The 27,551-nt window shown below is 39.7% G+C and overlaps 1 protein-coding gene across 7 annotated transcripts in view; it reads right to left on the bottom strand.

Annotated features, from left to right (window-relative positions):
* Window positions 1-2,328: 2,328 nt before the first annotated feature.
* Window positions 2,329-27,551, bottom strand: part of LOC308178753 (uncharacterized protein) — a 92,436-nt gene continuing 67,213 nt past the window's right edge. For 3 of the 7 annotated variants that reach the window (XR_013939949.1, XR_013939950.1, XR_013939951.1), the window contains 2 exons: window positions 17,519-17,610; window positions 9,912-13,491 (listed from right to left, as the gene is read on the bottom strand). Coding sequence is in view for 2 of the 7 variants with exons in the window: in XM_080557811.1 (XP_080413937.1) it covers window positions 13,312-13,491 (180 nt within the window). In the remaining 5 variants the exon portion in view is untranslated. Of the gene's footprint in view, window positions 2,409-9,910; window positions 13,492-17,518; window positions 17,611-27,551 lie in introns of those variants that run through there. The other 4 variants (XR_013939952.1, XM_080557811.1, XR_013939948.1 and 1 more) reach the window with 3 other exon arrangements.

The following is a 27,551-nucleotide window of genomic DNA, read 5'->3' as shown; positions in this document are numbered from 1 at the left end:
GCAAACAGGTGATGAACATTTGCCATCGGTGCTGTGGGCTGAAGGGGGAGGGGGAAGAGAAAAAACACTCCCCAGATTTAAGAAGCTTTCAAGTAACTTTCAAAAAAATCAAGCCCCAAGTGCCGTCTCCTTGCACAGATTCCCCAACTTCTGCCACGCTGACTTGCGCCAAAATTCCCCAAACAATCCCCGAAGGGAAGTTTTGTCAGCGCGCTGCCAATGCTCGGCTCGCAGGCAGGCAACTCTTGAGAGCCAGCCAGGGGGAGAAAACCTGCCAAGTGCAGTACATGTAAGGAAGAGCTGAGTGCCTGCTTACCTGCAGTGCCTTCCCCACCATGCCTCGTTCCCCGGGGGAAAAAAGAGAGTGGGGGCTCAGCCCCATCCTCACGCACAACCTGGGCAGATGTGCACGGGCCAGAGCTTCAGCTGGTACCTACGGGAGCCTGCAATTGCTTTAATGGTGCTGCAATCATTTCCAGCAGCTGTGACTTCCCCACAGCACTTCAGCATGCTTAGGAGGAGTTTTGCTTTTATTTTTATTTTAATTAACCTGTTATCATTCTGCGAGACCTGATCCCACAGTGCAGGGCAGGCTCTGTGCTCACCCCTCAGATGGCTACCCCCAGTTTCAACAAGCATGACTCCCACTCCCGTGTGGAAATTCAGAGGTTGACATTGGGGTTTTGCTACAGTGCAAGTGTTGGTATGGGACAGAGTAATAGCTTCCCTGTGGGCTGTTTGTGTCAGGATATTATTCAGGGTAAATCATCAGATTTTGATTCATTATTACCATTATTACATTAGTTCCTGTACTTTTCTTCCTCAAAATAAATTCTACTAAATAATGAAGTTTTTGAGAGAAGTGTTGTGGTTTTTGTTTGTTTGCTTGTTTGTTTTAGTGAATTTACATATTTGGGCTTTTTCTACAATTAAAAATCCTGTTTTCAAATGATGCTGTGAAGCCTCACAGTAGCACATGCAACTGAGAACATTTCAAACTTCACCTACTGACATCAGAGAAAAATGACAGTGACTTGTTCCGTGGAAGCAAATGCAAAACCTAAACCATCAGAAACGAAATGTCAAGCAGAATTGAAATGTAAACCCCTTTCAGTTTATTCGAGATGGTATTACTGCAGATTAGGTAGGAAAAAAAATTACATGGACTTTGTCATAAGAGTGTTCTTCCAAAATTGTAGGATACTATAGTTTTAGAATAACAAAGTTGCTATTAACACAGCTTGGGAGAACACAGTTTCTGTGAGTAAGAAAGACGTTCAGTTTAGACTATATATAATAATTGGAAACTACATTTACATGCATACGTACAGGAAAAGAGGACTGTTTGGCTGAAGTACAGTGCATTAGTTACTGATGTTGAGGAGAAGCAGAGCCCTCTCTCAGGTCTCCTAATACCAGCTTTTGGTACTGACAAAATCCTTGCCCAACAGATGCAACCATAGCTTTATCAAGGACTTCTGGTGACAATATAAACCATGAGAGTGAAAAAATGCTTCCTGCTTCAAACTTCCTGCTTCTTCTGCAGGAACAGCACAGACCAGTTTTTTTCAGACGCTGTGTCTTTCTCAGGCTGAATTCAAACCATTAAAGCAGCACACAGAGGTTTAGAAAAATAAGTGAAGTGGTAATGCTGTACAATGTCCTTTGGTGCTATATGTGTGCAGTTAGATAAATATCTTTCACAAACGTTGAAGGGCAATAGTAAATAAGGTCATTGTACAAAGTGTAAGAAGAGCACAGAAATCTATTCTGCTGTGTTAGATACAAAATAGCTTTAGATTTCGTTATTGAGGGTGGGTTTTCCAGAGAAATTAAGCAACTTGACAGAGTATTGCAAATGTGTGTGAAGCTGGATGTCTGCTTTAGGCATGTAATTATTTTAATTCATGTATGTACACCAGATAATTGTACATGGAAGCAGATAATTGCACACATTTTCATCTCCTATTACCTGTGCAGACACTCGGGAGAAATTGGAAGAACTCTCTATGAACATGTGCCCTCTTCACGTCCTACTTTCACCAACACCAACAGGACCTCAGGTCCTGTATCCTGCTATGGAGCCCAGTACAGAACTGTCTGGGAAGTAAGGAGACGGTACAGCTCCTGATAGATAGATAGATAGATAGATAGATAGATAGATAGATAGATAGATAGATAGATAGATCTATCCATCAGATGATACATATAGATGGTGTATCTATACAGACAGTAGAGCTCCCAGTGCCCCCAGCCCTGTCAGCGTGCTGGCTGCCCCCCGCCCCCCGTGCCCCCTCGGTGCCCTGGGGGAGCGCAGCCTCACTGCAGCCCTCCTGCAGCCCTCCTCCAGCCCGACTCCTCTGCAGACTTGGTTTCTGTGCTGCCCCTTATTCTGTTACTTCTTTGACCTGTGCACAAAGGCAAAGAGAAAAAAGGAAACACAGGATGTGTCTTTCTGGTTTCGTCAAGAGGATATATATAATTTTTTTTAGAAGTTGCAGTGAATATAGATAGACAAGGGAAAGAGCGAGCGTACATATGTGCCATGAGATACAGGAATATCTCAATAGGCATTTTACTATACTCTCAATTTCCCTACCCCTAGCAACATGCTGACAAATCAAGAACTGCCATCCTATATACAGTACTCCAGCTGTCAGCCTTAAGTCTCCTTGCCAGAGTACAGCCTTTCCTTTGTTTCAGCTTTGAAAATAAAATCACAATTTGTAAAATAAAGGGAAAAGAATTCTTTTCTAAGGCAGGCAAGTCACTAATCCTTTCTCTCATGCAGATATTTTAAAGGTTCATAAATGCATTAACTACTCTGAACAAGAAGCCATGTACTGAATGATAATGGCTTTGTAGTAATAGTGTGCCCTGTATTTAGTATAATAATGACCAGTTACATAAAGTCAACAGACTCCCTCTACTACCCCAGGCACCTATTACTTAATTATATAAATATTTTCATTGATTTAAATTATTTTTAGTAAGAAACATTTGTCATCTGAGCAGCCTTTGTTTCTACTTTCTCATTTTTCAAAGGAGGAAAAAGATTTTTTAATGATAGCTGTGACTATATGCATTTTTTGAAGCTAGCTGAGAGGGCTGTGCACTGTGTTAATGTCCTAGGCTTTCATGTCATGCATCTTAGAAACAGGAATAGGTCAAAAGTAAAGTGAGTTTTGTGGGGCTTTTAAAAATTGCTTTGTGTGGGAGTGAGTGACTTACAGAGGCACAACCCAACATGCATAGGTAGCACAAGCTTTTCTTACAACAGTCCACAATTTAATTAAAAGTCACAGATGGCCATAAGAACAACAGAACCACTGAAGCGTACTCATACTTTACAAACAGGGGTAGGCATCTCCATACCCATTTTATAGATGAAGAAACTGTGGCTCGGAGAGATGCAGTATTTTCCCCGAGATAGTACAAGTCTGGAACAGAGCCACTGAACTGAGCGTATAAACCCGTTAAAGAATACCTTAGGATACCCATATGATATCTAATGATCCGAAACCATGAACTCTCAGCAATTAGCCAAAGGAGGAACAGAATGGAAATGTACAGTATGGTAGGATTATCTGGGGATACTTTTATGCTTAGATATTTCCAAGCATATCCTTTCTTTGTCACCAATGAGATGAAGAAAGTAATTTTTTGTCCTCTTCTTTGTTCAAGAAAAAATTTGAGGCATGCCTTCACCCTTCATCTGGGATTCCTCCTTAAAAGAGCAGCCCAGTTGGAATTTCTGTGCAGTAGCATCAGACGAATTTTCATACATCCCCAATTCCAAGGATATGTATAGTGAATGTGTAGATCGTGTACTGCTTTTCTCGGAAATGTTGGATTTATTGAGCATGCGATATATGGTTGATTCACACATGTGCTATAAGTTTGATGCATCCCGGATACATCAGGTTTATTCTACATGCCATTACACAGCATATGCGCACATATTTCTGTCCAGGAAATCCCAGACAGAAGTGTAGCAGCCCCAGATTAGCTCTTCATAACCAGGGAAGAAGTGAGTAGATTAGGGACCTGTTGGCTGTGAGGAATATATTGACTCTCGGCTTTGGAGACAATACTCATCATCCCCAGTGCAAAATCCCAAGGGGAAATATGGGAAATTTCCACCTCTGGAATGTTAACAAGTCAGCTTCATTTCCCCCAATTCATTGCTGTAGGTTTTTTAGGACTGAAACTATCTAAACTGCCTTTCATGCCGTGATATTCAGGAAGGGCCAGGCAGGCTCTGTTTGACTGGGGAAAGGCTGCACAGCGTAATGGGGAGCGCAGCCTGGGCCACTGCTGTCACAGGCAGGCGAGCTTAATCCAAGCTTTTTAGTTGTTTATTATTATTATTATTATTATTATTATATTTTTTAAGGAAAAAAAAAAGGAATCCTAATTAGATGGAATATTAGAGACTCACCTGGGAATCTCATTTTTTGCAAGCCAAAAACAATTAGGAAAAGTCCATGATTAAAAAATCCTGAAACTGCTTCTTTAGCTTGCAGGAGCAACTCATTTATAACACAAAAACAGGACAAAAATAGCACATAATACTTCCAAAGTCTGCAAGAAGTAAGTGTCTTGAACTGAAATATGTGTTAATCTAAGAGAAAAGCCAGTTTACATAATAAATGAATCCCAATGAAATGAATAAACTCAACTATTACAAGTATAATATAATGCAGGGAAATACAAATAAGCAAAACTGTGCTGCAAAAAGCAAGAATTCCTTAGGGAAAATTGTTGCCCCAAGACTGAAGTTGAAATGAATTCCTAGAATCTTACATGATAATTTTAAAAATGCTTCACTGCAGATTTATTTTGAATATCGTATCTTGTCAATAGACAAAGGGTGAGCAACACCAAAGTGCTGTGCTAAACGCACTCATACTAATCAGGGTCAGATGTCTCTATAAAATGCGAAGAGTTCAGATGCACTGGATTGCACTGGCTCACTTGTAGAATTTTCTTTCCCCGTATCTTTTAATTTGCTAAATGATTTGAGATAAACCACACCACCTACGTTCAATTAGTTTTATAAATCAAAGGTGACAATTCTTTAGTAACCTGTATTATTTCCCAGCACGGCAAGCTAGAAAAATGCAGACAAATTTATTTATTGACCTGTTGTGTTTTGCAAGGACAGCCAATGTTATATCGATCCAGCTATCAAAAATACTGTAGCGGGGGCAATAACATCCAAGTGCCAGTGTCTCCGCATGCTCTCTCTGTACTCTGCCTCCCCTGTGATATCCCCCATCTCTTACGAATATGCAAATGCACCCATCCCCCAGCCCTCACACCCACCCCGCTCTTGCTTGCTTAACCTTATTGTCAGAAATTAAACCAAACAGAGACCTTCACATTTAGTTGGCGTATAGTTTTGCTGCTTTCATCAGAAGCGATCATCAGTAAGTGCTGTCGCAACTTTAATTATATCTTCAGTAACTGTTCCCCACCCCCAGCACTTGCTGTAAACCTTCCTTTGTATCACCCAGGAATCTGATCCTGCAATCCTTCATGTGAAACCTCTATTGAAGTCAATGGGGTTGGCTCCCAATTTCCTTAGGTCTCACTCCTGTAACATACGTATCGAAGGCATGGGCCTTTTCTTTCTGTTGCTTAAAAGTATGAATGTGCAGAAGTCTTTGTGAGATCAGCACTTCCAGGTTTAGTTCATGATAAAATGGAAGAAAATAAATGGAGACTTTGGTATTTGACCTACTGGGATACCTCACTTGACAATCACTCATGAGTTGGGGTGACAAGGTCACGTTCCTTATTCTTTATTCATTTAACCATTTTATAATTATAAGAAGCAGTGGAAAGCAAGCAATTTCCACAGTTAATAATCTTCCTAGACCCCAGGGTACAGGTCTGCAAAATGGAGGAAACAATGGGGAAAAGTTAAAAATTGTTTCCCACAATTAATTACCATCATGTAAAGAAAAAAAAAATTTTTTTTGAAATGAATGTTCATTTACATTTCTAGTAAAATCCACCCTGAACACAGTAGTCAGATAAAAAGATAGAGAAGACATTGAAAATAGGCTTGGAATATGATTATACAGTTGATGCTCTTTTTTCCCATGTGCATTTTTATGCAAATATTGTTAGTTTCACCACCTCCAATGATCCTTAATTCCCACTGAAGCCTGTGAGAGCTGAAGGTCTTCATCGTCACACGATTATTTTATATATTAAAACATGACTGAGGACAGGAGGTTAGACTTTCATAATTGCAGTGTGTGGCTGGTGCTCCGCATGCATATTTTTATATTGCAATGACAAAGGCCACAAGTCAAGAAATCACTTTCGCACATGCTCAAATCCATCCTTCATCATGACCACATTTAAGTGCATGACCAAATTTAAGTATTACCTTGTGCGTGTTGTTAACCACATGTTTAAGTGTGGGCTCAAATAGAGATGCATTCCTGAATCCAAATCAATCAATCAAAATAGCTGCAGGTGAAAATTCTTCATACATGCTTTCTGTGCATGTAATGAAATATGCGTGGTCATACAAGTGTAGACCTGTATTGCCTCTTCTTTCAGAAAAAAAAAAAAAAAAAGCATTTAGTTTTATGTGCAATGCGGTTTAAAATCTGCCTCTGGAAAATCACAATATTTTCCTGAATGTTCTGCTGATAACATGTTTAATGTCAGAAGGAAGGCTAGCAATCAAAAAATAAATAACAGCATCTCAAAAATATATATAGTTTTTGTGCTTTAAACTCGGATGGTATTAGAGAACATTTCCTTATAAAGCCTGTCTCAGATTAATATGTAAATTTTAAAAAGTAAAATGTTTGTATAACCTTGTAGTTAGAAAATAAACAAACTTTAAAATGGTGACATGAGCTACATGCTGGGTACACAGATGGATAATATTTTGTTTTTCTTTCTGAAAGTCTTTTGTCTTAAAGCTAGTGTGAAAATCTAGAAGAGGGCCCCACATGATTGATCACCACAAGCATCAGAAGGAAATGATTCACCACAACACTGTAACTGAAACTGCTTCAACACCTGATTGCAAACTTCACACTAGGGGACTAATTAACTGCTTTACCTGCTCAAAGATTTCGGTAATGCACAGGACACCTCAGCTAGTATAATTCCAGCTGTGAATACCTACTGCTCTGGCTCATTATTACCAGTGGAAATGTACACGGCATTAAGAAGTGCAAGGAACAGTTAAAAAAAAAAAAAAAAAAAAAAGATAATAAGACATTACATTCTAATTCTTACTCTGTGAAGACATTGTTTCAAAACAGAGTAACCATAACAGGACTTCAATATATGCTTAAAGTGTGTACATATTATTATTATACTAATTTTTTTTGGTCTCACGATAGGACTGCTTTCAGTTTCAGGGTTTCCCTACTTTTTCCATGAACTTTGGACCTTCAGGTATTATATTAACATTTGTAAAACATTTTCAGAATTGACAATATTAAGAACATAAGGGTCATATTTTCTGAATTTAGATATAAAACAGTACATGAAATATCTCCGGTTACCCATGAGCTGTGCTCATAACTAAGCCAATGTCTCAGCAGATTTATCATCAGAAATACTAGTTTACAGTCTGCAAATGGAGATAATGTATTCCTAGCAAAGCATTTATACATAGTGATTAGAAATAATGGAAGAAAGGCTGGCTATGTGTAGGTTGTTTTTGTTTGTTTGTTGTTGTTGTTGTTGTTTAAGGAGAAAAAAAAAGATAACTTCTATTATTTTTATATTTTTTTTTGCTTGCCAGTAGTTACATAACTGCAAATTAATGTACTACAACATGGATTTCTATATTCAGTGACCAGCAATTTGTTGTCCTTTTTTTTTTTTTAAACTGTATTCTTCACACAATTCAAATTAAAAAAAATATATTTTCAAATATGGGTTCAAGGGAGTAATATAGACATGCAATAAAAAAAGAAAAAAAAAAAGTCCTAAAATTTGGAAGAGTGTAGAATTAATTGACAATAGCAGAGAATGATTTATCCTTTGTTCTCATTTTCTAAATGATTCAGATAGTTTGTCTTGATGAGCTGAAGAAATTGGTTAGCTCTTCAGGAAAGCAACATAAAAAGCTGTAAGTGCAGTGTCACAGTGACATCGATTTGATGCTCCTAAAAATAACCGTGCCCAAATCTGCATTACATTCACAGGTCTCACCATGAGCAAAGTTCATTAAGCACCAATATTAACAGGTACGTTTTTTACTCATCAGATTTTATTTTATATTTACTTTAAAAGCCTGCTAATTCTGTGTATAGACAGGACTCGAATGAATTATGTTAGTATATCTCTGAGGGAAGATTTGGGTAAACGATTTCTTTTAATCTGCCTCATAAAACAATGGTGCATACAGATCCCATCATCCTGCCATCTCTGCAGGATTTACAAAACCAGAAAGTGGTCATTCACACACGTGCAGCTGTGACAGGCCTCCCCTTCACTTTCCGCACATGCCTTTCTTATCTCCACATTAAAAAGTACGGAAAAATGGCTGGCATAAAGAGCGCAGGAATGAGTCAATACACAGCTGCAAGATTTAAACACACGATGACCAGCAATCTATCAGCCTCACTGAAGTAAATTACATAGTGCCTTGCAAATTTGACCCAAACTGCCGACTTCTGAAGATGTTTCCTGATAGGCATGCATATGCATATTTTCAATGTAAATGAGAATTTGAGGGCTAAAACAAGGTGTATTTTGTCTTGTGAATTTACAGCAACCCTGAGCTCAGTAGCAAACTGCTAATTTCTTACTTAGCAAATTCATTTTATGTATGGAGACAGTTGGCAATTTCATCTCTGCATGTTTCCAATATTAATCAGGTACTTCCTGTTCAGCGTTTCATCAAGAAAGACAACGTGTGCATCTAAGGTAGAAATTCTCCAAATTTCTTTGGCAGTCATGCTTAAGACTTTGGGTCACACTTTCTGGTTATCTATAATCAGACACTAAATTACTGCTTGTGTTAACTCCAATCTGGCAAAATAAAATTAGAAATAAAAAAAAGAAAAACATCTAGTTCTTATTAAAACATCACAGCCCTAAGAAATTAAATTCTTCTTCCTCTCGCTATAGAGCAGGGAGGAAATATCTCCCAAGCTACCCTGGCCGATCAAACAGGCAGAAGCAAAGCTTTGTCCTGACAATGGCTCCAGAGGTGGAGATTGAATCAGCACATCCTCCTGGGCTGCCTTCCCCAGGCACCCACCGAGCGCCAGGGCTGCCAGCCACGCTGATGGCTTCGGGCGGAGAAACCTGTGCGGCTGGAGCCGCCAGGTCCACAGATCAGAGCCATCAGTAGGTGACAATTTTCAATCAGAATCAGCCTGTGTTGGATTCACGTGCTATTGTTTTTCACTAGGAGGCCTTACTGCTATTATTGCATAAATGTTATGAGTCAGATTTAAAAACAAAACACAACGCGAAATCCAACAGCTTAGTAGTTAAAAAAATAGAAAGAACTGTTAAGAAAACAGGATACCTTGGCAAAAAGCTTTCTGAAAAGCTCATGTGATTGTTTTTCAGAATGTGTTTTTCCCTTTTTGAAAGGAAAAAATATTTTTAATAGCCATGCAGCTACTAAAAAAAAAAAAAGCTATTCACAAAAGTTACTAAGTATTATTCTTCCTTAATAAATTCCAAGTAGTGAAAAATGTGCAGATCCACAGGACAAAAACTGCTCACTGCTCTGATCTGACCTTTACTGAGATTACAGGGATAAGGGCACAAATCAGGCACGGTGTCAACATTACGAGTGACTTTCAGTGCCGGTTTCCCTGGGAGTTTTTAATGGACTTGCTCTCCTTTGAGGGTTCCAGAGGCAGTCTATAAATTCTATGGTTACCAACACCGGAGTGATATGAAATAAGTTTTTGGTGTAGCTGGGAACGCTGCATCTCTTACCTGTACAGAAGAATGGGTCACAGAAATAAGCACCAGAAGAAGCCCCTAAATATGAAGTGAACACTGAGAAGCCCCAGGAAGAGGCCAGGTGAGCAGGAAGGCAGAGAGCATCATGCCATCCGTGAAATGGGAAGGGGGCTGCACGGGGAGAGAGGACACGGGGGATTTTGGTACTGCACTAGCACTTTACAGCCAAGTGGGGCAACACCAGGAGCACGTCAGAGGCAGGGCACACTGGTGTCCCCATGTCCCCATGCCCGGGTGTCCCCATGCCACCACCTCTGCAGCTACAGCCCCATCCTTTGTCCCCATGCCAGTGCCCTCCTCATGACAGGCAGGTTGAAAGCAGCAGCTGGGATCCCTCCTGCGGGGATGATGCCCCGTCACTGAGCAGCAACACCTTCAGCCTCTTCATTCAGCCCACCAGATCATCCTTCTGCCCCCCTGCGCTCCCCAGCCACCTTTAGCACTTTCTCTCCAGCTGGCTCTCTGGGACGGATGGCTTTACGAGAACTGGCAGGCACAGCCACAAAGAGTGTGTGTTTACACAGACACCTCTCATGACAAAGCAACACTCTACAGATATTGGGCTAACTCTACAACTCACTTGGTTTTTACAGCCAGTCAAACTCTGAGCAAAGGTGACATAAATATGAGCAAAACCTAATGAGTTTTACAAAACTGTGATTTTTTCATTGAGGTAAGCACAGCCACTGCCGGAGTCAAATGCAGCAGCTCGTAAATAACATGCAAAAATTCAGTACAATAGCAGAGGAAATGTTAGGTGAATGCAACGTAATTTGTCAGTTATGTACTAATGGAGGCTGGGCTGTAACATGTTCTTGCTTCTCTGCCTGTGTCTGAACAAGCATTTTCATGTTGTGCATGTCCTCTTGTCTAGAATTATTGTATGCTGCAATGAATGTAGAGAATGACCACAGGAAAATTCAAAAGAGAAAATAGGAAAAAGGAAACCACAAATGGGCACTACTGCGTATCCAAACGTTGTTCCAAATATACACAGGCAAGATGAACAAAAATAGATCAAAACTGAAGATGGAGCAAATAGATGTGAAATTATTTGTGCTGCTTAGCTGATAGGTAAGGCAAGGTCAATCAGTTTTTTTTCTTGATTTATGAATAAGCAAACAGAATAATTTTATCAGTCCATTCCTTATATGAATATTTTATTGTTACTAATGTTTAACCATGATTACTAGGACTTAAACACTCAACGTTTCCCAAATCAGAACAAAAGCATTTCAAAAGGATGTGAGGAATTAGCATTCCCTATTTATTTTGGAGGAAATTATCTAGCATGAGATATAATTTACCCCAAATGAGAAAATGAATCAGTGGCATAGTTAGAAATCATTTCCTTGATGGGGAAATGTCTATAATAGGCTATATACATACTGTCCAGTTATGTTTCCAAATTATAATTATGCATGCTTCTTAGCCATAGCATTAATAATACGGATTAATAGTCTACACATGTATGTGACCTCCACCCAAGAATCTCAGTACACATTATGAAGGATTCACTTATTAGGATTATAATTAAATTTCATATATGCAGAAACTGAAGATGCAAAGAACTGATGAAATTGAGTCATATGGAAATCTGTGGCTGAGTTAGTAATAGAAGTCAGGTCTCTCAATTCTCAGAGCAAATTTTCTGGCATAAAAAGTTAAATATTTTGTACATAAATTTTTGAATACTTTTGTTGCAGAACTGTTTGTACATACCTCTATTTTATAAACACTAATTCAAAGAAGTGATGTTTTGCATAGTGTGTCAACTCTAGCAATGCCACCAGGACTAGCAATGTTGTATTTTGGAGTGGTTTTGTTTGTGTGTTGTTTTTTTTTAATTCAGTTCTGGTAGACAGAAATGTTCTGTTTTGTTTCCATGAGAACCATAAGTACTTTCTCGAAGTTATTTCTTTATTTCTTTTAGCCTTTCTGAATTAAAACAAAGCTCAAAAACATGAATTGAGATTACATAAACTCTCAGAAATCACAAACAAATGAAACGGACACATGATTTTAAAACCTAAGATTCTGAACAGTCAGTCCTATGATTTTATTTCTAATGCTGTTGTTTGGCAACCCAGTCTGGGTAGTATTATAAAACCGAAGCAGCTAGGCAGGAACATTTTAAATATTTCCACTTGTGTTTTGTCAGTTACAGAGTCAGCAGGTGTAGGTTGTAAGCAGAGAAAAAACTCATCTGTTTGAAACTCACGTTTTCAGAATATTTGGTTAGGTAATCAAAGGCAAAGCCCCTTCCTTAGAACAGGCAGACACACATACAATTTCAAACTGCTTGGATTGGAGGTATTACATATTTTTTTCCCCTCTCCAAATATAATTATCAGCTGGAAACGTGAATGCAACAAAACAGCCTATACAGATACATTTACATCGCATCTGTTCTTTTTTTTTTTTTTTTTTTTTATCTCTATGAAACAGAGTAAGAATCTTACTTGGTATCTTCACATAACACACTAACTTCATCTTTCTGTATGTAGTGAGATCTTTCCTCTTATAAACAAACCTCTTCCTGTCTCTCTCTTTTTTTTCTTTTTTTTTTTTTAATTTTCTGCTATCATTTATAGATCAGTATATTTGTATTAACTGCTTCTGAATTCTGTTTTCCTCCCCTGCAATATGCTCTGTTGACTTCAAATCAAAATGAACTCAGGTGTTTCTAGGTGATACATTAGTAGCAACTGAGGCTGTTTTAGATTATCCATAATAAAATTTGTACGTACATACGTAGACGAGTATTTACACATTTGTTCTTGGATGTATACTGCAAACTGATTTAGTAAAACAGCATTTGATCAAGGCTTATGAGTGAATTGTAAAATTCCAATTGACTTCAGCGAGGTTTGGATTCCATCCATATTATTCCAGGAATGAGAAACCTCGCTGGCAAGGCCAAACCTAAGAGCTACTGCCCAGCTTAAATAGGAGGGTAAGCACCCAAAGAGGACATACAATTAAGCATGACCGTAGTGAAGCACAATCCAGGGTTGTTATGAGAACAAGTGGAGATAAAACCAATCACGATAGGTATACTTGAGGAGAAATAAAGCAGCTTCTAGCCACCAGGGCCACCTGGAGCTCCCGTCCAAGGGAATCTGTGAGGTGACTCAGAAGAAGAGCCACCACATCACTTATGTTCAACGGGGACCAGGCAAAGTCCTCGTCACCCTCCCAGTTACCCAGGCATAGACTTTCACTCCTCGTATATATCAGAGCTCCTCTCTTATAGGGAGGTTTCAGCCCACTGTAATTAGATTCCACGGATTTAATCCCCTGGGAATGTAGCAATTACCATATACCTGACAAGTGCTAAATGCTGCATTCCGAGGGGATTATCACCTCTGGCTGAACAGAGAAAAAAGGGGAGGGGAAGAGAAATTTCCACTTCCCCATGGGGTGGGGAGCATGATGAAAACTGCCTGATTTGCTGCAGCTGCTGGCCCACTGTAGGGCAGGAGGAGGGAGCAGGGCATCCAGGAGAAGGCATTCCTGAAAAGGACCAGACAAAATGTTTATCTGTAACAGAAAGAATAGTGGTAATGCTGTACACGTGGGTCACTCTTCTCTGGGTTTGTGGTGCTTGCTTCAGCTGGTGTGTGTTTATAGAGGGATTCTTATTAATACTGCTATTACCCAGAGCAAATACACCGCAGAGTAAGTGAGATTAAGACAATTGGTCTAATAGACTTCAGAAATAAGTGAGATTAAATGCAATGAACAAAATATAATATTGGCAAAGAAGAGGCATTTGTGCAGTGGTTTTGCACCCTGTGATAAACAATGTGTTGCAGCTTGTTAAAAAGCATAGTTTGTATAAAGCCTCTCTCATTCTATTGCATTATCTTATCTCAGTTATTTACAGGATTCACAGTGATGTTGTGAGAGCATAACTCATTGTCGATAAACTACTTGGGATCATCAGATAAAAGGCATAATTTAACGGCATGATAATAGGCAGTAACAATAGACGTAGCATTTATATATGCCAACGTTCACTCGGGCTGATTCTGAAGTGTTCTCTGCTGGTGCAAACAACGCTGCTCCCAGTGGGGCTAACCCTGGCCAGATCCCACCGCAGGTAAAGGTCGTCGGAGTGAGATAATTTGATCTGGTTATGAAGTGAACACCTTGCTGTTGCAAAAACTCCTTCTGGGACTCTAAGGAGCAGAGCAGGGTAGGACCAGCTTTGTGTTTGTGTCGATGACAACACTTTGTCCCTCAGAGCGTGCTGCACGCTGCCTTGCTGAACTACTTACGCTTCCTGCCACACCTCGCAGCAAGCCTGAGTATAAAGAAATCGCCTGCCATGCAGCCACACTGCTGCAGCGACAGCGGCGAACCCCTCCCAGGGAGGCACTACCAGACTCTTTTCTTTTCCTAGAAGCAAAAAAGTACTGCTCTATTTAAATCGATTACATATAAAATACAAAGAATATATATGTGTATGCATTACTGTGGAGTAGCAAGAAAAAAAAAAAAAGACCAATAAAAGTGAAACCCTGTAAGCAATGGGGAGAAGTCCTTCAGGTCAGAGGGAGAGCAGCTGCTGGCAGCCTGGTGCAGGGCGAGGAGGAGAACCATTGCTGTGTGTGAAACCATGCTCACGCTACATCCCTTTATCACGCTGTCATTCAGTCCTATCATTCTACTAAGGTTTAACACAGATGTAATAAATCCGTAATGGTATTAAAACATCCACAAGGTCCCGCATGTGGACACCCTGGAGGTGGTGGCCCAGCAGCGGCTGACACCAGAACAGCTCATGGCTGCCTGGCTTTGTGAGGGCCTGGCTTGGCCAGGAACACCAGCAAGAGCCAAGGGGGCATGCAGTCCTTACTCAGCTGCTGCCAAGCAGGAGCTGCATGGGCAGAAATATTGGGTAAACCATCCCGCTATCACGCCTTTATGCTATTTGGGAGAAAATCCAGCTCACCATACACAGATGAATATATGCCAAGAGCACATATGGATGCTGAAATGGTATTTTGATGACTTCAGGGTAGTAAGCCAAGCCTTTTGTTGGTCTTTTGTGAAGGTGAAGGTCACCTATGTGTCTGTTTAATGCAGGCTAGGTCCATAAACGGTTTGTAATAGGACACCATCTGCATTCTCCATCACGTACAAATCCATTGTATGACTGAAATAAATCTAGTGCAGGGCGTGGTGTTTCTGCATTTCCTAACTCATTAGCAAGACTTTTAAGACTACTCCTGTCTTTCAGTAATGTGGTAAACCTGTTTAAACAAACAAAAAGAAAATACTTATTAATTGGCTAACAACAACATGTCACAAGGATTTCTTGAAAATCTCACCTACTAGCACAAATCCCTTGATAGCAACAGCAGTGTGTGCTTCTAGTTCTTGGAGCTTTTCTGAAAATTAGATTCGGAGGTGCTAATACAATTTCTATTAATTTTCCCAGTGACCCCTCCCTGTTCCATATGTGCTGATACACAACCTGCTAATTCTTATCTGTCAGACCCTTACACCAAGGCCCTCTCCTCAGGACCAATTCCAGGCATCAATAAAGTACGCAGCTGCCAGAGGCAATAGGAAGGAATGGGATGCAAAACAGGCAAAACAGTCTGACTGCACCCGTGTCAGATCGAAGGGAGGGCACAGCCATGCCACCCCACCCCAGGAGAGATGAGGTGTTGACATTTCTGTTGGCAGCATCGTTCCTACCCCTTGTAGGCACCCAGTAACAGCTGGAATAGCAGGCCAAGTCATTTGCAGCCCTCCTCTCCTCAGTCCAATTCCACCCCTAATTGTGAGAAAAGTATCCAGGCCTTGGCCAACCTGTGGTCCCACAATCTGGGAGCAACACATTTCAGGGTAGCCCACGCCACTGTGCAGCTTTGAGGCAATTTTTGTCCTTTTGGACTCTCAGGATCGTTCCAGAGCAGAAGCCTGAGGGTCACCTGAAAGGGCACAGCCCCCACCAGCAGGGTATGTTGGCCCCATCTGCCCTTTTAAAACCTCTGTTTTGATTCTAATTGCATGTGAAATCTTGTCGCTGTTGAAATCAGTCTTGAACCTTCCACTGACTTTAATAAAGCGAGGATTCGCTTCTTGGCTAAGAGAAAGAAGAAAAAAAAAAGTAGGAAGAGCCTATTGACAAGTTAATCCTCTCAGTGGCTCTGGGCTGACATTAAAACTGTTGCAACCAAACCCAACCAGCTAATGACACCAAGTTAAAAACCTGTTCCTGTCTTTGCAAGCTGTCACAGGGCTTTGTCTTTAGATGGGGGGGAGAAACTCTATGCTCTGCGAGTGAATGAGACACGTTCATGTGATCAGAACGATCAGAGCATGCAAAATAAATTAGAGCAAAACATACACTGAGGTCAAAACAACATAAAAATGAAAGCGTATTCATGTTCCTCATTTGCTTGACTCATTGAATATATGATTATGTACATGCCTGAACCAGACTGGCATTATTTGCCTTACATACTACGGAGTTGAATGTAATTACCTATACTGTTCCAATCAGCACCTGTTCTACAGTAATTCTGAATTAATGCATTAGCTAAAGCGCCAAAGAGATGAACAAGAATGTGAGCTGAAAACTAGTTGCTTCTAATTGTCATGAAAACAAATGTCAAAAGAACATGTGTTTCTACTTAGCTAACTCTGCTTACGAGGTTTGAAGCTGTTTTGTGTTAGTTTCTACCATTTAAATTAAATGTTTTGTCTCTAACATACTTGATGTGGCTTTAAGAAGCTGTGCTTCCCCCCCATCCCCCTTATGAATCTTAATGTTTGGCTGGATTTGTTTGTAGCATCAGACAAAAGACTCTGGCAGGCTGAGCCGGAGTGACATAGATTTTATGTTGAAACAAAGCAAAGCTAAAAAAAAATAATCAATTAGAGGTCATTAAAAACCAAACTTTTCAATGAAAGAAATACTGTAATGGAATAGTAATACTTTGGGGTTTAGGAGTTCTTTTAATTCCTGAAAGAGCTATTTTGCAGTGCCCCTCCTCCACTTCATCTCTGTGAATCTGCTGTGTTGCAGAATGAGTCAGCTCTGGAATATCCAAACTCCACAGCTGTGCATTAGCATTTGGGAAGAGTATCAGTGTGAGTTCATATTTTACATGTGGAATCAGTGACGCTAGTTTTCAAGCCATGGAGAAAGAATGGTTCAAAACACAACACGTACGGATACGGCGCTCGCCCCTCAGCAGCGCTAACTTTCTAAGGAGACTTTTCTACAGATTTCCGTGGGACAACAATATGGTCCATCACGTCCGTCAAACAAATATAGCAGGGGCTATTAAAAGATTTTCTCTACACAACAATCTAGTGTTTGATGTCTTAAAAAAGTGGATGTCTGTTCCTTTCTACTTTCTTTTTTTTTTTTTTTCTTTTCTCCTATTACTAATTCCTTGAGGACATCTCATTACCAAAGGAACACTGCATCTTTGTTTCTTAAGGAATGGAAGATCAACTTCAGTTCTTTCCATAACAAATGTATTATTAGAAAAGAAAAATACATGCCACTACTCACAGCACTTCACTGGAGCTTGGCAGTGGAGTTACGTAGCCACGTTAAATCAGCAGTTCCCAGGGAGCAGATTGTGACCCTGCTGGGTTCATGACCTGGAAGTGCAGAAGGAAACGGGCACACAAGCCCAGAACAGGAATCACAAGCTGAAAGCTTGGAAACTACCGTTTTGCATAACCCCCCTAGTAACGACAAGTACACTTTGTGTTTCAAGGAGAATTCCCTCACCAGCACAGACCCGGGAACGTGAGGAAGCCCATGAATAGTGCCAGGTCTTTGGGAAAGGAGGAGGACATGGGAGCCAGGAGGGGAGCCGGAGGACCCATACTGTGACCGTGGTGGCCCAGGGCTCTCTCCTGGGCAGGGGGACAGAAGTGACATCCCTGCAGCTGGGCCATGGTGTTGGGCACCCTGGCTGGGGCTGTCCCTGTGGGAGCCGTGCTGCTGCTGGCCCCGGTCAGCCCTGGGCAGCCCATGCGTCGGCCCGGCCACGTGCGGGGCTTGCGGGTAAGGAAGGAAGGAAAGATGCTCAAATGCCCAGTGCACATCTGGGCTGCATCTGTCCCTGCTCACAGAAGCACATTTTTAAAATTTAGGCTCACAGAAATGACTGCATTTATGAAAGCTGTGTTGTGCCCACAGGGGCACAAGTTCTCTTTCATGTGCTGATGGGCTGAGCTTTTCTTAGGGGTTTCAAAGTAGATCATCATGCTGGCGTGAACTGATGCTGCACTTACTGGATGAATGTTGATTTACTCCACTGAAGAGTATGGCAAATTTACTTTTAAGTATATATCATTAAGGTTCCCAAATATATTAATATCTATATTATTGCGTTTGGGAGAGATGCCAGGAACCTGCTTCTCACTTACTCAGCAGTGAATTGCCAGAGTTCTCACAGCAAACACAGTTTTTCATGTCAGTTTGATCAATAGAAATACTGGGGGGCAAACACCCCTCAAAGCAACCTACGGGTACGGTCGCATTTGGCACATGAGGGGATAGAACAATCTCAAAAGAAGTCCAGTCGTTATGTTAGGGGATAATTCTCTCGAAGACTGCCCTATAGCCTCCTTCCTTTAAGGACAGAAACCATTTTGGTCTGATACATTAATTCTGCTGCACTGGAGATTTTAGCTTAGCTAAAGGAATTTCATACCTTTAATTTGAACCTTTGTATGTGTTCATTAGTGTAGTGCAAAACCAAATACAAAACATTTCATTTACTGGATAACCACACTGTAAACATGTTTTGCCTGGATTGTGACGGACGATAAGATCTACTCGCAAAATTATTTACAACAGGATGCCCAGTGAGTAATTCTTGAAGTAAAATCTGTAACATCATGCACACAACCAGAGTAAGTCAATTCTTAAGCTAATAAATTTGACACGTTATTTTAAAGAATGGCAGGTGAAAAGGGAAGACTAGGTGTCTGAGGACACAGAAAAGTTTCCTTCTATTAAATTACACAGGCGAGAGCAGCGATTTTCTGTACACCTTAGATGGCATGAGTAATTCTGCAAGTGTCAGCTGGATTTATTGAGATTTGCAGAGAATATATTTGTCTTACAAAGGGAAGGGGATTTAGCTTACACATCTCATTTTTCACGAGGGTTTGGAAGCCATTTTAAAAGTTGAATAAGTATCTCTTTAGTCTTTTTCCAGACTCTTCTTTTTATACTCCTCCTCCCTCCCTGAATTTGGCACTTATCCCAAAATGCACACCATGTTCAAGAGAGGGAAAACACTAACCCTGTATAATTTGAATAAATGAGCTCTACATATATTGCCACTTTTAGTTCAAATTATGCAAAAATCCAAGATAAGTGAGGCTGAGCATAAAAGCCCCTTAGTGTGTAATTATAAATACTAAAATGGCTTATTTTTCCAAAACAAGAAGCTTTTTTTTTTTTTTTTTAATTTGCATACTCTGACGACTTTTGACCTGCAATAAAAATGCAACAGAAGTTGGTAAGTGACTGAGTCAGAACAGGACCTTCAGTTTGCATCATTCCTCCTGCCTTCTGGAGTTTCAGTCTTTAGCAATTTGCTTAGATTTATAGTCATGTACCAAGCAGCTACAGTGTGTAACCAAAAGCTCTTGTCTTTAAACATGTAAACTGTTAGATTAAAATCCCTGGGCTTCAGGATATACAGAAAATCCATGGGTCAAATTATAGATAATAAGTATGAATTGAGCCCTGAGATCCTTCTGGCCTGAATATGTTTTTCAAGCACAGCTGTAATAAACAAGCAGGATGCCTCCTGCAGCACTTGGCTTCCAGATGTATGCCCAGTGCAGTACCTCTTTGGGGACCAAGCTCATTTACAGCTCTGATGAGCAGCGTAAGGAAAGAGAAAACAATAAATGCATAACTTCAGGACTAAAGATTTTACTCAGCCTTTGTTCAAGCTAATTCATATTCTCTTCTATTTCTGTTTCTCTTCTAATTTCTAAACTGTATGGACTGTCATTAGAGAAACTGGACTCAGATATTTCAGTGTTTCAGGGTAGTTGAGTGAGGTACATGCTTTTCTAGTTATCAGTCTTCACAAACAAAAGTGCTCAAATCTGTAGGTTTTCAAAGCATCACACAGCTGTTCATAACTTCTACAGGCATTAAGCTGGGAAATACTTTGAAGATCAGACCCCAGTTCTTTTTGCCTGAGAGCATCCCTACACTGGGCTTTACTACATGGATGAGCAAGGAGGGCAGCCTGAGCTGACAGGTCAGGCCATTGCTCCCACCCAGCAGCCACATGAACATCTGAGTGCCTGTTGATTCCTGAACCACCCTGGTGTTCAGAGATGTTTTAAGGAAAATCATATTTTCTAAGGAAAATAGCCTGGTAAATGCATTAATCAGAGCAGAATGGGGTGGTGAGGACCTGGAGGTAACTCTATTTTCTCTCTTCATATTAAGGAGAAACAGCAGTGGTGTGGGGAACACAGCTATTGCAGAACTGGCTCACATCTCACTGTTCTGTAACCATCTCACTAGTTTCAACACATTTACCCAACTCCTGACACATTTACCCACATTAGTGCTGAAATATGAAGGCTACAGGTAACACAAAAACTAAATGGCCAGTTTTCCCTACATTTCTCCAGTCTCTCCCTTTTTATTCTGGAAAGCAAATAGCTCTGGCGATTGACCTCAGTGGGACCTTTGCAATAGTAAAACCCCCCTGTACTCCACGGCCAGGTGGGCGTCAGCTTTCTGTGCAGAAAAGCACAAATGAGGTACAAGCCAGCATTTGGTGCACTTAGATGCAAGATCAGATTCCTTGATAAGGAATCTAGATTAATATGGAACCAACCTAAAAACTGTTGGACTAATCTTATTTCTGGTTCATTTCCACAATTACAGAAGGGGACAAGCGGATCCTTCATTTAAATGAGTTGACTGAAGTCTGGCAGCATGTTGTTACAAGGCACATAATTTACAAGAACAATATGTATTTTAGATCACATCTTCATTCCACATTGAATGGTAATATACAAGTACCTTTCTGTGGAAATGCTGTGTCTTTTAAAATGTCTGTTAATTTAACTTCTACTGTTATACATTATGGTTGTTGTCTGGTCTGCCAGTACACTGGTTTCATTCTCTGTATTCTAATTTTAACTGATTATAAGTGAGTGGGAAAGTGCAAGTCCTCCACTTGAAATTCAAAAGAAAATAAATGGATTTTTTATGGCCTGAAGAATCTATTCATTACTAAATCATTTATCTTTGCTGAAGGAGTGCCTATCTTCAATATGCTTTTCTATTTCCCTAATTTTATTTCTCAGTAAGCACACACTGTGCTTACAAATAAAGCTCCATTGCACTTCCACTGATAGGCTTTGCTTTTGAAAGACCAAACAAGGCTATAATTAACAATATTAAACAAATATCAAAGGTTGTATTGTAAGGCATGGACATGGCCGTGTCTTCCCCAAAAGTGAAACTTGGATGAAAATGTAAAACAACACTGTATACTCCTGGGATTACCAAAGGCATACTGCACCAACGGGAAGCGGAGCAGAGATACACATGACCTTTAAACAGACTAGCTTGTTCTTTTTGGCTTACTTCAAAGATTTCTTAAGGGGACGAGAGAGAGTCATTAAGAAGAAGGGAAGGGAGGAGAAGCATTCAGATTGTTTAAATTGCTTTTTCTTAATTCCAAATTGTCTTTCTCTAGTGAATCCTAACTTTATTACTTATATTGCATTTCGGGCAGCACAATTACATTCTTACCTTGAACAAAGAATGAACTTTGGACAGTATTTTGAAGGGTTTACAAATAAAGTAAACAGCTCTGTTGCATAAAAATATGCATCTGAGGCAGAACTTCCTTCTTCCCAGATTAGATGCATTCATGTAATTTAATTTGTAAGATTATTCAGCTGCTATTTGAAAATATTTCTTTTCTGTTTGTGATAAAAACAAGGCTAAAATTTGCATAGAAACCCCACACATAATTGTTAAACTTTTGTGATTCTGTTAAAGTTACAGAGAATACTGCCTTTACCAGTTCATATATTAAATATTGGCTTTCAGTTTCAGCTTGAATTGCTGTCTTTGTTCAGACTGGACTATCTCCAGATAGGTTATCTAGTTTAGTTATTACTGCTTTGTTCAAGTGGTGCTTAACTGTATGTTTTACATTCAAGTGTAGTAAAGTTAGGGGGGGAGGTCTGCTAATTTTATATCTTCACTTAAAAAAAAAGTCAGAGCATTTTACATACCAAGGTTAAAAATTAACAAATCAGAATGTTGGACTTTTAACTCAGTAGTCAGAGCCAATGTAAGGTTCAGATATATTTTAACTACAAGATTGAAAATTTATGTGAAAATATGATAGCCACTTCCAGACGTAACACTTCAAAGATTTATTATAGCTGAATTATTTCCTATTGCAAGCACTGGTGAGATATCTGTTATAGTGTCCACAGATACTATATGTAGCTAACAGAGCCAATGTGGTCTACGAGGTAGGATTTGCAAACACTTGCAAAGAAAGTTTGCCTTTTACATTCAGTGTTTGTGTCCAGTTTGATTTGCTATTTGTGAGCACTGTCATGAATGTGTTTTTATTAGCAGAGAAGTTCGGAGATGGGGAGAGAGGGTGGCTCTGTCCATAACTGAACCCTACCAAGTAATTTGCTTATTTACTATTTATCATGCTTTCACATTCCAATTATCCAGTTAGGATGAAAATATAAAATAAAATAATAATAAAAAAAAAAGTCAGGTCATATGACCTAGGTCTTAGGGGACCAATTGTACATGCCAAATAATGAACACTGAAGGGAAAAGCTCGGGAACAATTAGTTGGTTGAATTCGGTTTGAATAAATAGTTGGTTAATGTCTAGATGGTGATTGGGTTCTGCATCTGCATATGACCAGAGGAAAGAAGCGAGAACAGCGCTGTTCTGTAATGCACCCTCTGGGAGCAGAGGCAGAGGACTAAACAACCTACTGCGTTATGTTTTAATGTGCTCTATCTGTATTAGTCAAAACAATTGGGGATGCCATTCCCAAGTGTTCAGAAGTCAGGACATCCTTTATCCTCACACACCCAGCTAACTTAGAAGTCCTAAGATTCTTAGAAAATACAACAATTATCATTTTGCTTTTAATTTGTTTAGCTGTATATAAATCTCAATTCTAACTTCCTCTGAAATAACAAATACACATAACTTTTTTTTTTCTTAAGGAATTTAAAATTTATACTTAATCTCTGATAGACTCTGATAGACGGAGCTTGGAAAAATAAAATAAAATAAAATAAAATAAAATAAAATATAAATTAAAAATCCAGGGATTTATTGAGCATTGCAAAACTGACAGGTGGAGAGCATCTCCCAGCAGCTTCCCTCAGCCTCTGCCAGGACTGAGCTGAGTGCCTGCTTAACCATGTGCCACTGCAGGTCAGCACGATTATTATCTGTATGTTACAAGATGAGCAAACTGAGTCACTGAGTTAAGATCAGAACACAGGAACTTTGGCTTATTGCTGTATCTGCAGTCTCCTAGACTAGACTAGACTATTACTCTGTAATTACATATATAAATAATATTAGAGTTTGACACATATCAAAATCATCTCTAGACTTGCTGCTTGGACCTGGATGTGAATTTTACAGTTTGTCCTTACTCTTGTACATAGCTGAAAGAAAACCCTGTGCCTTATGACACGAAACGTCCAAGTGGTAAAACTGTTGTGCTGTATGCCAAACTTCTCTAAAATGTGCTGAGTTCCCTTTCCAGACCTTTCTCAGAGCCAGACTTTTGCAGAAGTTACCCTTTGATGCGACAGCGACAGGTACTGTGTAAAAGCATGAGAAAATCAGAGGAGGGCACATGGTTTTAGGACGCTGCTAAACCTCACAGTTCAAGTAGTCTATACATCTGGCAGAAATAATCGTATGGTGTGCAGAGGGCAAGGCAGAATATTGGCCCACATTAAGGTTATTTTTAGGCATATTAAAACCTGGTCGTCTGCCACCAAAATTAGTGGGAGAATTGTACTGTGTGCCCCACTGCGCTCAGAGATCAAAAGAGGCTTTGGGGCTGCTTCAAAAAGGTCCACCCTTCCTCCCTCCCCCAAGTCATAATTAGGTCTCTCTCTTTCTCTCTCCTCCAGTTGTGGTTGTTCCCAAATTTGCTGACCTCATGTAATTCCTAATTTGACAAGCTGGCTTTTTTGGCTATTTTTGTCATAACAAGTTCAAAACAGAACAGCCTGTCTTTAGAAGCCTCCATTCATAGGAACGTTGGGACATTTCACGCAACACAACACCACAGCAGAGGAAACTCAGCTTTGTCTCCATGACAAAATAAATGCTTGCAAAGACAGCAAAACAACAGGAGGGGAAGCTGCTTTCTCTTTGTTCCAAATTTTGCCAAAAGCACAAAAAAAAAAAAAAAAAAAGCACCTTGGGGAAACAAAAGATGAACTTGTTAATAGCAGATAAGTTATTGGCCTTGCATTTCAGCAGAAAACAAAGATTCTTGGACGTCTTTTATTTATATAGCTAAAATATTTCCTCTTAAAAAAAATGTACTGTTTAAGAGTCAACCATTCAATAGCAGGAATTGCTAGAATGCTGATATGTTGAGAGTTTGTTGGGTTTTTAAGTGGAAAGTGTGGAAAGTGTTGTTTGCTTTGGAATTTGTTTTGAAGGGATTTTTTTGGAACAATGAGAGCTGACTGACGTCCTGATTTTTTTCTGCTTTTGCTTTGTTTGGCTTCACTAATTTACTTGTTTCACTCGTTTAACACTCATCCTTTTTCCTACATTAGTTGCTTGGTGACTGGTGTTACTCTCCATTTGGCTCAGAGTTCAATAGGATTTTTACTACCACCCTAATACAGACAAAAATATTATCTAGAAAATCCGTGGAAACCCATTCGCTTCCTCCCTTTCCCCTCCTGGTATATCAAAATTAGTCAAAAGACTTGAACCAGCCAACAAACTTCATGGCAGGAGGCACAGCCTTGCTGGGGCAAGGGCTACCTGGGAAATGTCCTGTTGGCTTTTTTTTTTTTTTTTTGCTAAAATGTACTGGAAAAAACCTGCAGCTCGTATTTAGGCAAAGACCTAGCTGACGAGAAGAGACTGCATCCATCTTACTGCCCTTTGTCAGCACACAAACGTCACTGATGAGTCAGGAACTAGAACAGCTATAGTAGCAAAAATCAGCAGTTGTAGCAGCAAAAACTTATAGTAACAACTTAGCCTTTCCTCACGTTATACTAGCTCTGTAGGAAGGAAAAAACACAGTGCCGAGCACCTTTACCCCACTGCAGTCATCCCTGGGAGCTTCTAATAGCAGTAAAGCAAATCACGCCGATAAACTGCTGTACTTATGCTGGCACGAAAGCTATATACGGAGCAAACCCGATCCCATCAAAGTCAATATGTATGCTAATTGACAAAATACTTAGTAGGATCTTCAGGATAGAGGTAGCTTCTGGGAACCTGGGAAGTGATGTTTGAGCCTAGCAGGGAAAACAGTGCCTGCGAAGTTCACTTCCATTGCCCGCGCTGGCTCTTGTACAGCCCGTGGCCCAATGTTCAGCTCTGCTATGAGTAACTCTAAATTATATCTGTGGTTCTGGTCCCAAATTTAGGCTGTCTTTTTTAAATTATTCCCAGAACATCTGAAGGGAGTGGACTTTATCTAGTCAAAAAAGAAAAAAAAAGTGAGGAAAAAAAAAAAAAACAAGCTTAATGCAGGCAATATTTTTACTATCAGCTCTTAAGCTACTGCATCTAGTGGCCCTGCTAGTCTTCTGGGGGGGTGGGGGGGGCAGCCACCGTTACACCCAGAAATGCAACATCTTCGATTGCTTTCCATTTCTGAGAGACTGGACCGTAGGACTTAGTGTACTTACTGGAGTTATACTGCTAAATATCATGGATGGCATGGTAGGAACCCACGGCAAACCTGAAACCACAACATTTCCCTTTAACAAATAGTGCAGGATCTGCTAGATGGCCCTGAAGTTTCCATGGGAATTTTACTGGAACTAAACAGGATGATTCATGTGAAGAAAAATGCAGTTTTCTCTCATATAGTATCCCTTTTCGTGCATTTTTTTGTAGGAAGAATTTATCTAGTTTAACACTGGCAAGCAAGAGTATTTGGACCTTGTTATTGCTTATGTTCTGGCTTCATTTTTCCCCCTTATCCACTTGTACAAAAGATAAGAACAATAAACAGAAAATAGACCACAGAAGAGGAATGTTGTATTTATCTTGCCGCTGAAGTAATACCAATCTGCTGTAATTAAATGATCAATGAACAAAGGGCTGGTTGCATCTATGCAGCAGTGCAAACCCAAATCAGTTCTGTATTGTGTTTTGACGTTGAAATCATGCCCAGTTTCTGTTCAATTTCTTCTAGTAAAACGAACAAATTTTTGTATTATTTCTAATCTGCCTAGATTCACTTGTGACTTTTTTTAAATTCCAAAATACATTTTACAGTTTTGAGAGTCTGTAAACCGAATATAATTCAACCCACTGGTGTCACAAAGCCACAAAATAAGAGACTAAATCCTCTGAAATAAAATTCAGAATATTATAGTATTCTATTGCTGTAACAGCAGGCTTCTCTCACTGTTTCTTCTAACATTGTTCCAGAACCTGCCAAAACTCATAAATCAGAGGCCATAAGAGCTCTGAAGCTCACTGAAACTGTGGTATATTTTTTTCTTTGTTTGTTTTGTTTTTCTGCTCCCTAGGAAAACATTTCATTAATGTTTTTAACAACTAAGTGTATAATGTAATGTTATTCAGTCTCAGACCTGGACCTACTTCTAGCAATACAACTTATTTCCATAAGCCAGAATTACAGGTCTGTCCTCTTGGAACGTACCTAAAACCTGAGAACAGTTTATAACAAACAGATAGCTTAATCAGAAGATTTATGACCTTCTGAATGCAACATAAGATGCATCTGCTTGACTGGAAGGAATTTTAACTTTTTTTTTCTGTTTTTTTTTTTTTTTCTTTCCCCCTTTATTATAGCTGCTAGCATCCTGCTCTAAAAGCACTCATGCAACAATAAGACAGTGCTAGAAGCTGGCACAGGAAAGAACTGAGCTTAGAGGTGGGACTGCTGGGGATATACATTTTAGTTAGCTAGTCCAAGTAAATAGCAAATCTAAGGCAGCAGAAAATTCAGAGAATTTACCAGTCTGTATGTAGGACCACTACGGACACTTATTTAGGAGCTTTCACATCACACCTCCCAGCTGCAGGGTAGAGAATATCTCTAACTGTTAACATAAATTCACATGAAACTTCCTGTTTCTTGGCAAAATATCCGTTTGGAGTCATGTTTTCCTAGAATGTTTTGATTTGCTGTTTGAAAGTTATTTACTAAAGTGTTTTGGAAAACTTGCATAAAAAAAATAAGTTTTGCCAAACGATCACAATCTGCAGCATTCGATATTTGAAATGCAGCTAACAGTTATTTTGTTAGATCACCATTTTATCAAAAATGATGTGGCAGTTGGTGACTTTG

This window comes from Anser brachyrhynchus (genome assembly GCF_964034855.1).
Source record: "Anser brachyrhynchus genome assembly, chromosome: 16".
NCBI lineage: Eukaryota > Metazoa > Chordata > Aves > Anseriformes > Anatidae > Anser > Anser brachyrhynchus.
The sequence above is the reverse complement of the archived record's forward strand: the minus strand, read 5'-3'. Positions and strand labels throughout refer to the sequence as shown.